The sequence below is a fragment of the Balaenoptera borealis genome (assembly GCF_965194805.1).
Source record: "Balaenoptera borealis genome assembly, chromosome: 2".
Taxonomy (NCBI): Eukaryota; Metazoa; Chordata; class Mammalia; order Artiodactyla; family Balaenopteridae; genus Balaenoptera; species Balaenoptera borealis.
This window is the reverse complement of record NC_138867.1, coordinates 119,187,646-119,202,640: the sequence shown is the minus strand read 5'-3', so window position 1 is coordinate 119,202,640 and position 14,995 is coordinate 119,187,646. Positions and strand designations below refer to the sequence as shown.

The window sequence follows — 14,995 nt, the reverse complement described above, 5'->3', positions numbered from 1 at the left end:
GGGGTCTGAGGGTGCTTGTCTTAAGGCAGGGCTGACACCCCAAACCAAGCCGTTGGAGGCTTCTCCCCACTGCCACCCCAGGGAAGGGAAGTTATGAACTTGGGGTCATGCTTACAGGTTTTGGGTTTGCCCCCAGGACTCCCTCTCACCGTCTTCCCTTCATCCCATATCTCCATAACCTCTCACTCTTCTCACCATCCCATCCACTTACACCTCTTCAACTCAGTCATTACCATCCCGGGTGATCTGAGCAGCTCACTGAGCAGAACTTCAGTTTCTCCATCTATAAAATGGGAGCAATCCCAACTACCCTGTTTCCCTCACTGGGCAGATGATAGGAGAAAAAATAAGATCATGAAGATGAGAGGCTTTTAGGGGATATACTGAGCGTGGAGTCTTGGGGATGATTCTTATAGGCTCTTGGGCCCTCCATGGGCTCCCCATGCAGAGATTCTGGGGGGCTGGACAGAACCTTTGTGCTTAGGAGCTGAGATCAGCCTTCCCTTCCTCCAGGGTGGTAGAAAATGCCAGTGAAGTGGAGGTGTCTGACTCAAGAGCTGCCTCAGAGCTGTACTTGCAGGCTGCAGGTGGTGAAGGCAGCTGAGGACAGGCGGGCACCTTCACCCACCCCCACCCCCTAGCCATTTGGCCTGATCCTTTGATCTCCTCCACAGTGCCTGCTCTCTGCTCACTGTCACCATGTCCTGCCCACGGCCTGACCCTCCTGAGGGGCCTGGGACCCAGGGCATGTGGCGAGGAGCCTTGCGGATCCTGCAGCTCCCAGGAGCCCTGTAAGTCTGATGGAGCCTTTTAACAGCTTTGGGGAAGGCTTGGGTAGGTGGCTGAAATATGGATGTAGAGGCCCAGGGCAGCATCAGAGTCTCCTCCTTTCCTCATCTCTGACATGCTGAAGGATTTGCTCCCTTTAGTATTTCTTGTAAGACAGGTCTACTAGCAATGAACTCCCTCAATTTTTGTTTATCTGGGCATATCTTACTTTCTCTTACATTTCTGCAGGATAGTCTTGCCAGATACAGAAGTCTTAGTTGACAGGTTTTTTTTTCTTTCAACACTTTAACTGTGTTATCTCACTGCCTTCTGGCCTCCATAGTTTCTGATAAAAAATTGGTTTTTAATCTTACTGAAGATCCCTTGTGCATAATAAGCTGCTTCTCTCTTGTTTTCAAGATTCTTTCTTTGACTTTGGATTTTGACAGTTTGATTATAATCTGTCCTGGTGTAGATCTCTTTGAGTATACCTTCCTTGGAATTTGTTGAGCTTCTTGGATGTGTAGATTCATGTCTTTCATAAGTTTGGGGGAATTTTTGAGCGTTATTTCTTCAAATATTCTTTCTGTCCTTTTCTCTTTCTCTTCTCCCTCTGGGACTCCCATTATGCATATGTTTGTACACTTGATGGCAGACCACAGGTCTCTTAGGCTCATTTTCCTTCATTCTTTTTTCTTTCTGCTCCTCAGACTGGATAATTTTATTTGACCTATCTTCAGGTTTGTTGAGATTCTTGTGCCTGCTCAAATCTACCCTCTAGGGAATTTTTAATTTCAGTTATTGTACTTTTCAGCTCCCATATTTCTACTTGGTTCCTTTTTTTAAAAAATTTATTTATTTAATTTATTTATTTTTGGCTGCCTTTGGTCTTCATTGCTGTGCACGGGCTTCCTCTAGTTGCGGCGAGTGGGGGTTACTCTTCATTGTGGGGCACGGGCTTCTCATTGAAATGGCTTCTCTTGTTGCGGAGCATGGGCTCTAGGCACACGGGCTTCAGTAGTTGTGGCACATGGGCTCAGTAGTTGTGGCTCGCGGGCTCTAGAGTGCAGGCTCAGTAGTTGTGGCGCATGGGCTTAGTTGCTCCACGGCATGTGGGATCTTCCTAGACCAGGGCTTGAACCCATGTCCCCTGCATTGGCAGGTGGATTCTTAACCACTGTGCCACCAGGGAAGCCCTTGGTTCCTTTTTATAATTTCTATTGTTCTACTGATAGTCACTGAGACATCATTTTCTTTCTTTTTTTTTTCTTTATCTTTATTCCCCTTCTCCCACCACAAAATTTTAAGGAAAATTCCCAAGATAGAAGTGAAGCTAGAAGTTGGGTGGGAAAGAGGGAACTGGGAGTTGACAGAGGAGCCAGCCTTGGTGAGACATCATATTCTTGATTTAGTTTTCTGAAAATATCTAAGACAGTTGATTTAAAGTCTTTGTCTACTGAATCCAGTGTCTTCTTCCTCAGGGACAGTTTTTATTAATTTCTTTTTCTTTTTTCCTGTGAGTGAGCCATACTTTCTTTTTTTAAAATTAAAAAAAATTTATTTATTTGGCTGTGCCGGGTCTTAGTTGAGACCTAAGTGGGATCTAGTTCCCTGACCAGGGATCGAACCCGGGCCCCCTGCATTGCAAGTGCAGAGTCTTAGCCACTGGACCACCAGGGAAGTCCTGAGCCATACTTTCTTATTTGCATGCCTAATAATTTTTTGTTGGAAACTGGCCAATTTGAGTATTTTTTGTAAAGACTATATTTTTTATTGTGTTGGTCTCTTAAGTCTCCATTCTTTTTCCTTAGTGCTCTGACATTTTGGATATGATAATCTGGTAACTCTGAAAGCTGGATTCTCCCTCCTCTCCAGGGTTTGCCTTGTTGCTTGTTGTGGGCATCAGCCATCCATTTGCTTACTTTTCCAAACAATTTTTGCAAAGACTGTATTCCTTGCAGTCACTGAAGTCTTCATTCTATTATCTCAGTGATTAGCCAATGACCTGACATAGAATTCCCTAACCTCTGAGAATGCCCCCCCCTAAAAAAAAGAAAGGAAAAGGAGAAAAAGGAGAAGGAGGAGAGGTAGGGGAAAGGGAATGAGGAGAGAGGAAGGAGAAGAAGGAGGAGGCAAGGAGGAGGAAAAGGGAAAAAAAGGGAGAAAAGAAGAAAAAAATTCTCCACGTTTCTACAGACTGGCTCTGTGTTGGGTCACTCCTTAAATGCTTAGCAAGATCATTTACAGCTTTGCCTCAGCCTCACCTGATGCTTGTACTGAGCCCTAATTCAGCCAGAGGTGAAAGCCTATGGTCTTCTCATGTCTCTTCTGACCACACACACTGCCCTGGACATATGTGTGGCTTTCTAGGTACCCTAGTACACATGGGAACTTTTCAAAACCCTTATTCCTCCAAAATTTCACTCCCCACCTTTTCTCCCAGTCTTTCCATGTGTCTATTGTTTGCCCCAACTGTTATTTTTGCTTGTTCTTTCATCTCTCAATGCTTTGGGGGACTGTCCTCTGGCATAGCTCCTCTGCTCCAAGAGAATTCCAAGATAAGTGAAACAAAGGGAGGCAGCTTTTGTCAGTCCTTTGTGGGAAACCCCAGACAATCAAAACAGACAAACACAGTTCCCTGGGAACAAGATTTACTCTGCTCCTTTCAGAACCAGGTACCCCCACCAGAAATGTGGGCTGTGCTGGGGAGAAGGTTGGGGCTAGGGTAAGTTAAAAACACCACAAAGATCTCTTACCATATTTAAGCTGCCTTCCTCCTGGTTAAACATTCACTTGATTGCTGTCAACCTTTGACTATCTCCCAGAGTTCCAGTAAGGTTGATTCTGACCATTTTTTTTTGCCAGATGTTTCTGGGGAGGGACAGACTCCCAGAGTTCCCTACTTTGCCATTTTTGTTGATGTCACCTTGCTTTGCCATTTTACAACTGGGTTGTATTTTTATTATTGAGGTGTAGGAGCTCTTTATATATTCTGGATACAAGTCCCTTGTCAGATATACAATTAAATTGTTTTTATACTATGAGAATGTATTATTTGTGTAATTTAAAAAGTAATCAAATGTAAAATAAAATAAAGATCTATACAAGGTTGCAAATCTGTCTGGTTGTACACAAAAGTGACTGGAAATAGTCAGTCTTTCCATCAGAGTGTGATTTGGGCAAGTTTCTTTCTGCATCTACCGGTGGACATCTCTTTTCTTCCTCCCTCCCTCCCTCTGGCAGAGACTGTCCCTTGCTGCAGGTGTTGGCTGGTAAAGTTGCTGGTGAGGAGGTGGAGGGCTCTCTGCCCTGGATTGTCTCATGTCTCCTGGAAGGAAACAACTACAGTGGCCTTCTTCTTCGCCTGGACCCTCAAGGTGGCCTGGGGGAGGATGTGGGTTTCTTTGGGAAGCTCTAGGATCTGGCCTTAGGCCTGCCCCCCCTTCACCCAACCAGCGGCAGCCCCAACCCTAGCGAGCTCAGAGAGAGCCTGAGCCTCTGGGAGGGCCACGATTCAGAAAGGTCCCAGAATTGCCAGGCTCCCACCGTCTGGAAAGGTAAGGCCAACAGTAAAAGCAACCCCTCACCCTTTCAGAGGCCTTCAACAGTTTACCAAGCATTTTTACACTGACTAAAACCTTTGATTCTTACCACAATGCCATGAGGCAGATCCAGTCTACGGGCAGAGAGGCAGGTTTAATTTATAGACAAGGAAAGGGAGGATCAGAGAAGGGAAGGTACTTTCCTATTTTCACACACTCATTAAAAATCAGGCCTCTGTGAAATGATATGATGTCAGAGATTTGGGGGAGGTCAAGGGGAGGGTATAGATCAAACAAGAATGACCATGAGTTGCTATTTGTTGAAGCTGATAAGGTGATAAGTAGATGAATTTCCTAGACTTTGTATATGTTTGAAGTTTTCCACTAATAAAAGAGTAAAAAAAAAGTCTGTGGGGCTTCCCTGGTGGCGCAGTGGTTAAGAATCCGCCTGCCAATGCAGGAGACACGGGTTCAAGCCCTGGTCTGGGAAGATCCCACATGCCGCGGAGCAAGTAAGCCCGTGAGCCACAACTACTGAGCCTGCGCTCTAGAGCCCGTGAGCCACAACTACTGAAGCCCATGTGTCTAGAGCCTGTGCTCCGCAACAAGAGAAGCCACCGCAATGAGAAGCCCGCACACCACAACGAAGAGTAGCCCTGGCTCCCCCAACTAGAGAAAGACCACGTGCAGCAACGAAGACCCAACATAGCCACAAAAAAAAAAAAAAAAAAAAGAAAAGAAAAAGTCTGGCCCTCTGTCTTCAAAATCAACAAACACACATTCATTTGGCCAACATATTCCCAGACCACACCCTACGTCAGGCTCTGTGGAATGAGGAAGATAAGTTGGGGCAGTTCACACTCTCAAGGACAAAGCAGAAAGGGAAGGAAGTGTGTTTATGTATAGGCCAGTTTGGGATCGTGATTAAGGGCACAGGCTTTAGTGTCAGACAGAACTGGGCTTGAGTTTCAGCTCTGCCACTCACCAGGAAGTTGCTTGACCTCTCTGAGGTTCAGTTGCCTCATCTGGAAAATGTGGAGGGAGACAGGGTAAATTAGGGTTGCTGCCTCACTGGAGTATTGTGTAGCTAAAGAGACAATCCATGAGAAGCCTTAGCACAGTACCGTCGAACACATGGAAAATGCCAGATAGGTGTTAGCTATTTTTCTTTAAATTAATTAATTTTTGGTTGAGTTGGGTCTTTGTTGCTGTGCGTGGGCTTTCTCTAGTTGCAGCGAGTAGGGGCTACTCTTCGTTGCGGTGCACAGGCTTCTCACTGCAGTGGCTTCTCTTGTTGCGAAGCACGGGCTCTAGGCGTGCGGGCTTCAGTAGTTGTGGCTCACGGGCTCTAGAGGGCAGGCTCAGTAGTTGTGGCTCACGGGCTTACTTGCTCCGCGGCATGTGGGATCTTCCCAGACCAGGGCTTGAACCCGGGTCCCTTGCATTGGCAGGCGGATTCCCAACCACTGTGCCACCAGGGAAGCCCAGGTGTTAGCTATTTTTATGAATAGTACTGTTAATAGAAGTTAAAAGTTTTACAGGCAGTGTGCTCTGGAGTTCAGAGGAAGGAGGCATTCACTCTGTGTCTCCCCTTACTAGGCAGCTCCCTGAGCTTGCTCCAGGCTGCTCTGTTGGGGGCCGCAGGAAGGAGGATGAAGGTGAGACAGGTGAGGTCCACCCTCTGGGATGCAGTAGAAGAGGCCCGGGCCCGGCGGGCTGGACTGAAGAGCCTGCGTTCAGGCCTCCTTGGGGACGCCCTGACAGATAGTGGGCTCAGCCAGCTAGGCAGGGCACTGCGGGAGTTGCAGGTGAGCAAGGTGAGGCCTGGGGGTGCCTGGGCCAGCAATGGCCAGAGCCCACTCAGAATCCCCTCTCCATAGGTGGTAAAAGCCTGGAGCCAGCGCTCAGGAAGCTGGATGCTCAAAGCAGTCAAAACTGAGGCTATGGGGCTCCCAGAACCACAGGTACGTCTTCCCATCCAAACTCTTGGGAGGCCTATTGATGTCTGCCTCCTTTTTCTCTGTTGATAGAGCACTGTGAGGGGGCCCGAGGGGGCCCTTCCTTCATTCATTAATGTATTGATTCCCAAACATTTATTGACCACTATGTGCCTTTTTATAATCCTCTGGAAAGAAACAATTAACACCATGATCAGTGCTCTGAAGAGCTTATCCAAAGGGCTCTATGTGGGCATCTAAGTTAGTCTTGGCAAGAGAGGGAAGGAAGACTTCATGGAGGAAGTTGAAACCTGAAGGAGGTGGCTAGCAAAGATGAATGAAGAACATTCCAGGCAGAGAAAATAACAGGAGAAGTGTCAGAGGTAAGCGAGTCCTTGATCTCTTTGGGGGTCTGCAAGCAGCTCAGTTTGCTGGAGGATAGAGTTTGAGGAAGAAAGTCCAGAGAGAAGGATTGGAGAGTGAAGTAGGGGCCTGGTCATGCAGGTCTTTGTAAATCTATTGAGATGTTTGGAGTTTGTATGGAAGGTCAAGGGGAACCCACAATTTATTTTAAACAGGGAAGACAACATTGCTCCCAGCATTGCTTCAGCAAACTGAAGCTCCGAGAAGTGATGTGAGTATACCAGGGTCACTAGGATAATCAAAGGCAGCAGAGGTGCAAAGACATCCAAGTCCTTAGACTCAGTACGGCACTCTTTCATCCCCTTAGGATGCATGTCCTCCCTTATGCAGAAGGGGGCGCTGTCTTCCATGATTTGTCACAGAGTGGCTGGAAGGTGGCCCCTGTCCAGCTTCTCCTGGTGCTTTCATTTTCTTAATTACTTATAACTTGTTTTTACAGCCCTAGGCCTTGCGATTTAGGCCTGTAAACTCCACGTTATTGAACAGAGCTGGCCACTGTTTAGTGCTTTGGGTGCCTTATCTCATTTCATGCTCTCTACAACTTTTATCAGCTCCATTTTATGGGTGAGAAAATGGAGACTCAGAAGACTAGCCACCTGCCTGAGGTCATACAGCTAAGAAAAGGAAGGGCTGGGACCCTGATCTGATTTCAAAACCAACACTGTCCTGGGAGGAAAGGTAACAGAATTCTCACTCGTAATGTATTCTCAGCAGGTGACAGATTCAACAGCAAGCCCCAGCCCAGGCCTCCAGGAAGAGCCTCAAGGTGAGGCTGGTGCTTGGGGTGGAGCTGGAGGTCTTCTCCACCTTTGGTGTGCTTAACTGCATTTTCCTCCAGTGGCAGGAAGAACAGCATCTATAGGACCTGATCTCCACCAAATGCACCCTCTCAGGGAGCCTGAGGAACAGGTAACACCTCATGTACCCCAGAACAACTGGAAGCTGTTGGGGAGTAGAGTCGCAGAGTCCTGATAATGTGTGTCCTGCTTACCTTGCCCTAACATCAGGGAGAAATATGGAGCTTCTGGCAAATAAAGGGCCTGAAGGGTTACTGGATCCCTCAGGGAGGGGCATGGGAAGGGGCTGTTTTCCTACTGGGTTGGTTTAGGGGCATGGGGTCCCTAGGGCCTCCATGGCACCTACTGGCAGAATCAATACCTCTCCTCTTCCCTCACGGCCTCTGAGTCTCTGTCCAGGCCACAGGCTCTTTCAGGCCAGCTAGTCTCCTGGATGTAATTCTAGGAGCTGCCCTGGTAATGGGGGTCTGTTGGAAAAGTTGGGCCCTGTGTCCCAAGGCTGTGTACACACATGGGCTTCTGGCTGAGCCTAGAATGATGCCACCTAGGCCCAGCAGGCCCCGGATGTGGCCCTGCAGTTCTTCCTGGCTCAGGCCCAGAGACAGAGACTGCGAGAACAGCACCAAATTTGGATCCAAGAGGAACTGAAGCATTTGGAACAACAGGAAGAGGTGGTGGCAAGGGACCAGGTCAAAGGCCTGGTGGCTGAAGAGGTGAGGAAGGTCAAGTAGGTCTTAGATGAAGCACGGGGGATCTTTGTTGAGGCATGTGGGATCTTTCGTTGTGGCACTTGGGCTTCTCTCTAGTTGTGGCGTGCGAGTTTTTCTCTTCTCTATTTGTGGCATGTGGGCTCCAGGGAGCATGGGCTCTGTAGTTTGCGGCACGCAGGCTCTCTAGTTGAGGTGCACGGGCTCAGTAGTTGCCGCACGTGGGCTTAATTGTGCTGCAGCATGTGGGATCTTAGTTCCCTGACCAGGGATCAAACCTGTGTCCCCTGCATTGCAAGGCGGATTCTTTACCGCTGGACCACCAGGGAAGTCCCTTGAGGCTCCTTCTAACCTGGCCAGGCACTGTGCTGGGATCTAGCGTCAATCACAGCAGACTGGACCACAGCCTCTCTCATGGCCCTCACAGCTTTGTGGGGGATAGACGATGCAATTCTCAGTGCTAAGTGCTGGAAATGAGGGAGCTAGCGACTCGTGGGAACAAACAGGTGTACCTGGCCCAGGCTGGAGTGGAGCAGAGAAGATGGCATCTAAGCTGAGACTTAAAGGACAAACAAATTAGCCAGAGAAATTCACTAGACTCAGATCCACAGGGCAGTTTGTGCTCATCACATGGAGGCACTAAGTAAACACAGCTTGTTTAAACAAGAAACAAAACTTGTGTGCACAGAGGTCGGATCAGGGGAAGGTGGGAGACATGCTCTTAGGAGAGAATCCTGTATGAGCAAAAGTCCAAAGGGAAGCAATGGCAAAGTAGGTTCTGGGTGTTGCGAACTGTCCATCTGGCTGGAGCCTGGCAGGGGCATGGTCAGAGGCAAGGCTAAAGAGACCAGCGTGTGCCACGCCTCTGGATTTGGACTTTACCCCAAGGATGACGGTGAACTATTGAACTGCATGTGTCAGTTCTGTCCCTCACTAGCCATGTGAATTTGGTCAGGTTAGGTCACTTCTCTGATCCACTGTTTCCAAATCTGTAAAACGGCAATTACCTCAAAGGTTATCATTAGATAAAATGAAATAACAATATAAAGTAAGTAGAACAGAGCCTGGCATACAGGTTGCACTCAACAAAGGGTATGTATTATCACTGAAGGTTTCCGAGGAGAGGCAGAGACGGCACCGGGAGTGGACAGGGCTGAGACTCCAGCTGGAGGCCCTTCAGGTAGAACGGGACACGGCGGAGCAGGACCTGACAGCCCTCTATGACCTGCACGTGCAGGCTGCCCGGGCTTGGACATGCCACACGCTGCAGGTCAGTGGGGACAGAGGGCAGGCCTTGAATTGGTTCCAAGGCTGGCTGACTGATGGGGATCTCTGAATCTGTGCACAGGTATTCCGAGCCTGGCGGGGGCTGTGGGAGGAACAGGCCACGGCTGCAGAGCATCGCTATCGCAGCCTGCTGGCTGGCATCCTGCAAGACACCATCAACCTGGCTACGCAGAACCAGGAGCTCCAAGCCCAGAGCCAGCGACTTCAGCAGACTAGGCTGGGCGCAGGCATGCTGGATCCCAGCCCTGAGGAGAAATGTGGGGATCAGGAATCCTTCAGGGACAGTTTCCTCTCTCCTCATTCGTAAAGGTCCTAGAAGGGAGAGGAGCTGGGACACAACAGCCAAGCTAACCTTCATTATGGATAATTAATAACACCACTAACTAGGTCTCATTGTGCCAGTCCCTGCTGAGCACACTAATATCCCTTATTTGATTTAGCCATTTCCTTTATAGTAGTAGGTATCATTTGATGCCCCCATTTCAGAGATAAGCCAACTAAAGCTAAGAGAGGTTAAGTAACTGTTCAAGGACAGTCAGCCAATAGGTGACAGAGCCAGAATTAAAACTCAAGCCTGGTTGGCTATAGTTCTACACTGCCAGCAATAGTAGTTCACAAGTTGCAGTGTGCATCAGAATCACCTAGGAAGCTTACTGAAAAGAAAAAAAAAGGAATAAAGAAAAAAAAGATTCCCAAACCTCACTCCCTAAGATTCTGCTTCAGCAGGACTGGGATTTCTCTTTTTTTTTTCCCCACAAGCTTACCAGGTATTCTACCACGGGAGCAGGGCCTGACATTCCTCTGGTCATGAGAAGAGACGACAGGCAGGAATATCAGTGAGGGATCCAGAGGAGATGAGAAACAAAACCACCTTGAGTCCTAAGAGTTCTCTAGCCTACAGTCTACAGTTTGCCTTGCTGGGCCCAGCACTTTCTATTCCCAAGACTCCTTCCAAATTCTCCAGGGCCCAAGTTTTATGCTTCAGAGAAACTTCCAAAGCTCCATGACAGAAAATAGTCTCGGCTCCATGGAATTCGCAAAGGAAACAATGCTATTGGCAACAGCTGGGAGAAAACAGCCTCTTCTCTTAGTCCATAAGTCACTCCAGGATTAAGATACTCAGGGCACCAGAGGAATGAAATTATGTTTGAGAGGAGCTATGCAACACAGAAGACACAGGACAATTATGGCCAATTGTAGGAACCACCTACACCCCAGAGCACTTTATTAAGACCTTATTGCTTATACAGACACTGACTGAGCTGTACAAGTTTCCCTGTGCCTGGTCCCAGGTCACTCTGTGTAGAGTTTCCCTAGGCTGTTGGGAGCTGGGACACTGCTAGGAAAGGGCAAGACCCAGAGTGGGAAGGATGGTACCTCCTAGGAGCTATAGAGGGGGCAGCGGGCTTTGAGAGAGTCCTTAGGGTGAGCAGAGAGGTCAGGAGCGTAGCTTAAGCCAGGGCCCAGGGGCAACATTCCCTGAGATGTGTCAAGCCCCAGTCCTCTCTGAGGTTTCCAGAACAAAGGCTGGATGTGGAGAGAGCGGGGGCATTATTTCCAGGTGCTGCTGCCGCTAGGGGAGCATGGCAGAGGCCTGGGTGATGGGCGTATAATGTGCAGCAACTGGGCTTTCCTACATGACAGTGGGGGGTGAGTAAGTTACGGGGGAGTCACGCACCATGGCTGGGCTGGAGCAGCCAGCACCAGGCCTGGGGGCCGTGGGTCTGCTGGGGTGATCAGAGCAGGCAAGGAAAGCCAACTGCTGCCCACACCCCACTTTAAGAAACTGCATTCATGCAGGTTGAGGCAGGGCACCTCCTCCCATCAGGCACGGTATCATTTCTCAGGCCCATGAACTGATGCTCCCCTCATTCCTTAGTCAGGAAGAACCTCTGGGGGTGTAAGAGTTTCCTTAATCAAACCCAGGCTTCAAGTCTCCCAGGCTCAACCCTCCATGCACCTACCTCCAGAGACTGACATGGCTGCTCGCACTTCCCCAGCTTTTCTCGCAAGGCACTTGTTACAGGGCTGCTGAGGGGAGGGGTCAGCACTGGGAGGTGGCTCCGATGGTGGCGCCCAATCTACAGGTCAGGAATCAGGGTGGAGGTGGTGAGGGGCTAGCGACTGCCATAGTACAGGCGCACAGCCAGGCCAATGAGCAGCGTGGCCAGGAAGAAGGCAGCCGTGAGCTGAAGCTGCAGCAGGGCTGCTGAGAGCACGGCATTGACCACTAGCGAGCAGGACACAACGAAGAGGCGTGTGATGCTGCTGCCATGCTTCATGACAGCTGACATGAGCAGCCCATTTAGCGCCTGGCTCAGCACTACGAGTGCTGCCCATCCTGAGAAACCCTCCAGGAGCCCTGGGCCGGGGCCGCCACCTGCATGCAGACCTAGGTTCAGGAGCACACCAAAAGTGTAGAGGAAGAGGTTCTGAAGTGCCAGGGGCAGCCGCTGTCGCTTCATGAGCAGCTCTGTGTACACGGAAGACAAGCCTGAGATGAGGCAGTACAGGATAAGAAGCAGCAGTCCCAGGGGACTGATATGCAGGGGCATGGGGCCTGCAGCAGCTGCTGAAGGGGGCCCAGGGAGGGTGTTCCCAGGGTCCTGCAGGCCACCAGCTGCATAGCAGGCTCCTGCTGCCATGAGCAGCAGCAGTGCTAAGCCCTGGCGTGCAGAGAGGCGGTGTCGGAGGCAGAGGCAGTAGAACAGGGCTGTGCTTCCAATCTTGAGATTGCTCAGCACCTGGTAGGTGCTGGGGTCCATGTAACGTTGAAGGTAGATCACCAGGTTGTTGCTGGCGCCGTAGAGCAGGGCTGATAGTGCGAATGGGGCGGCCTGGCGCCAGGGTGGGGTCCCCTGGGGCCATGCTTGCCAGCCCACCAGGAGGGAGAAGGCGCACAGCAGCAGCTTGGTCAGTTCAGTCAGCAATACAGCCGAAGAGGGTCGGAAGGGCACACGGCCATCCACGTGGCACAGTGCCAGCAATGGGGCATGGGCACCGTACATGGCAGTGGACACGAGTAGCATCAGGGTCCAGCGGGCCTGCCTGGGATGGCCCAGGCCTGGCACACCCCCGTCCTCTACACTCATGCCCAAACTAGACCCTGGGTGGCCTGTGCGGCTAGCAAGGGGGGTCAGTGGGGACTGTGACACGTTTGGGGAAAATCAAGTGATGGAGCTGGCTCCCAGGGAAGAGGAGCCTTGGTACACCGCCAGAGAGAATACTGAGAATCAGAGTCAGCTGCAAACTCCACAGTAAGGGCTAGAAGAGGAAGGGGCTGGTGGTTCTAGAAGCCACTGTCTTGGGGCCAATGCCATGGGGTTATGGAGGCGAGGAGTCCAGGGTGCTGGCTGATGAGCCACTGTCCAGCCTCTGCAGGAAGGCGGCAGGAAAGCTGGAGACAGCAAATGGGCGAAAGCCGGGGAGGCCAGATATGGCATCTGTGGTTGAAAGGCCTCCACCTGCAGGCCCCAGCTGCTCATCCTGCCTCCCCCATGGGATCCAGAGCTAGTCGGGCCCCTTGCGCAGTGATCGAAGATAGTCCCTCAATGTCTTCTCCACATTGGGCACAGCATACGCCTGAGCTGCATATATGCCAGTGCAGGTGCCCACGGCAAAGCCTAATACTGCTGACGCCCTCAGTTTGGCCACCACATAGCCAGCCAGGAAGCCCTTGAGGAATGGAGAGGACAAGAGCGAGCCATCCTGTGGAGGAAAATGTAGGAGAAAATTCAGCCAAGCTCTCCCCTTCTCTACCCAGGAGCTACTCAAGCTGGGCTTAGCATGTTCCACTACCAGCTCCTCCTTACTCTGGAAAACCGTAGTATGCTCACCAAAGATTTTTTCAAGGTCCTGGGCAGAAAAAGAACCTAGGAGTCGTGATCACATAATGTCAGAACCCTGAGGTTAGAAGGCTCTAACCACAGAATCCCACTGAGAGAGATGTCCCTGAGGAATCTGACCCCTGCTTACTTCTCCAGTCTCATATCCTAGCATGCTCCCCCACTACTGCAGCCAAACTGAACTGCTTTCACCTCGCATGTTCATCATGCTACCTCCGACCACAAGGGCTTTGCCTATGCTGTTCCATCTGCCTGGAATGTTCCCTCCTCCTCCCTTCACCCAGTTAACCCCTACTTAAGATCCCAGTTCAAAGGCCATTTTCTCAGGGAAACTTTCCTTGGGGTCACAGAGAACACGCCCTCAATAGCCAACCATTTGCTGAATGACTCTCTACCACCCACTCAAAAGCATATTGACCAATGAAGCCTAAGCGGGAGGCAGGGGGCAGGTGCACCTTTACCTGGTCTACACCACTGTTGACTTCGTCTTCCACACGCTGCTGCAGGCGCTCCAGCTGGTTCTTGAGAAATGCCAGGTCTTTGAGCTTGGGTAGAGAATCCTAGGACAAAAGAGAGGTTGGCTCCAGAAGGTTGACCCAGCCCCATCCCCTGCTCAAGTCTATCAGAGGCTGGGGGCAGGAGGCAGTGAGCCTAAGAAACCCCTTCCTATAAAACCTTCCTGAGATGATAGTGGTAAAGGAAGAAAAGTAAAAGAATTCACACGGGGGCCTGGGAGGGGGTGACCGATGGGACCTGCATCGGTAACTTACAGCAACTCTTACAGAAATTTTATACAGTAAGCGGTGAATAGAGAAGACAAGAGGGGCAGCTAGGGGACCTAGGTTTATCCGGCAAGCGCTAGTGAGTAGTAAGCTACCTGAAAGTCTATCTTGTCGTCTGTGTCCCGAGGCCTAACACAAGGACTCCAAGTACTTAGCAAATGTGTGGTTGGTGCTGAACTTCCAGACTAACGGTGAGGCAGTTCCTTGGACAATTTGGGGGTAAACCTGATTTCTGCCTAGGCTTCTCCCCCTTCCTCCCCAAACCCATCGCAAACTGAATGTGTGACTGGATGAGCTGGGGTTTGGTGCGGGGGGAGGGAACGTGGCTGTCTGCAAGAGTGTGGGTAAATGAATTCAGGATTTTGGTCGCACATAACGACGAAATTAGTGTGCCCAAGGAATGTGTTCGAATGCGGGTGTGTCTGTGCTGTTGGAAACTTCCTGTCTCTGGAAGGGAAATTTCGGTGGTTAGGGAATGGAGCAGAGTGAGGAATGTCTGCAAGTAACTAAGGATCATGATGGTCCGGGGTTGGGGGGTGGGGAGACACCTGGGGGATTCCCGGCTCCGCTTGCCTTGCGCAATGCTCCGCCACTCCACTTCCCATTATTGAGGCAGTCGACAGGAGTAAAAGTCCGCTCCCAGGAGAAACAAGGGGCAACCCCACCCAGAAGCCCCCCCATCTGTCGCCTCTCCCCAAGACTAAAAAAGTGTGAAGCCCACCCCAGACTGCAGACAACCCTGCAGTTCCCTCACCTTGTCATCCGCCATCTTCCCAGCCGAGCTTGTTGCGCAGGCGCAGCACCGCCTCCCTCCTGGCAAATGCTACTGCCATCTTTACTGAGGGCGAAGGCACTTCCGGGGCATTTCTGGAACGGGTGGAGGCGCTTTCCTGAAGGTCTTCTTTTC

At 50.5% G+C, this 14,995-nt stretch overlaps 3 protein-coding genes across 4 annotated transcripts in view; 1 reads left to right on the top strand and 2 right to left on the bottom strand.

The window, feature by feature from the left end:
* Positions 1–9,768, top strand: part of LOC309623488 (uncharacterized protein) — a gene marked incomplete at its 3' end in the record, with an annotated part of 11,093 nt that extends 1,325 nt beyond the window's left edge. Inside the window, exons 4-12 of the mRNA XM_082380437.1 lie at positions 514–600; positions 4,012–4,145; positions 5,910–6,118; positions 6,191–6,274; positions 7,382–7,436; positions 7,509–7,579; positions 8,016–8,180; positions 9,286–9,444; positions 9,523–9,768. Coding sequence (XP_082236563.1) covers positions 514–600; positions 4,012–4,145; positions 5,910–6,118; positions 6,191–6,274; positions 7,382–7,436; positions 7,509–7,579; positions 8,016–8,180; positions 9,286–9,444; positions 9,523–9,768 — 1,210 coding nt within the window. The remainder of the gene's footprint in view (positions 1–513; positions 601–4,011; positions 4,146–5,909; positions 6,119–6,190; positions 6,275–7,381; positions 7,437–7,508; positions 7,580–8,015; positions 8,181–9,285; positions 9,445–9,522) is intronic.
* The window catches only part of SLC35A4 (solute carrier family 35 member A4), a gene marked incomplete at its 5' end in the record, with an annotated part of 20,322 nt that extends 7,769 nt beyond the window's left edge, over positions 1–12,553 (bottom strand). The window contains one exon of the mRNA XM_082378683.1: positions 11,426–12,553. Coding sequence (XP_082234809.1) covers positions 11,579–12,553 — 975 coding nt within the window. The 3' untranslated portion in view covers positions 11,426–11,578. The remainder of the gene's footprint in view (positions 1–11,425) is intronic.
* LOC309622682 (SLC35A4 upstream microprotein) lies at positions 10,646–14,995 on the bottom strand (the record flags this gene model as incomplete). 2 transcript variants are annotated; one of them, XM_082378723.1, is made up of 3 exons in its annotated part: positions 14,843–14,995; positions 13,768–13,866; positions 10,646–13,169 (listed from the first exon to the last, which is right to left on the bottom strand). In XM_082378723.1, exons 1-3 carry the CDS (start codon positions 14,855–14,857, stop codon positions 12,972–12,974), a joined length of 312 nt encoding a protein of 103 aa, XP_082234849.1. In that variant the 5' UTR covers positions 14,858–14,995. The 2 variants fall into 2 exon arrangements, with proteins under 2 accessions (XP_082234849.1, XP_082234848.1); XM_082378722.1 differs by having other exon boundaries at positions 12,972–13,169; positions 14,810–14,872.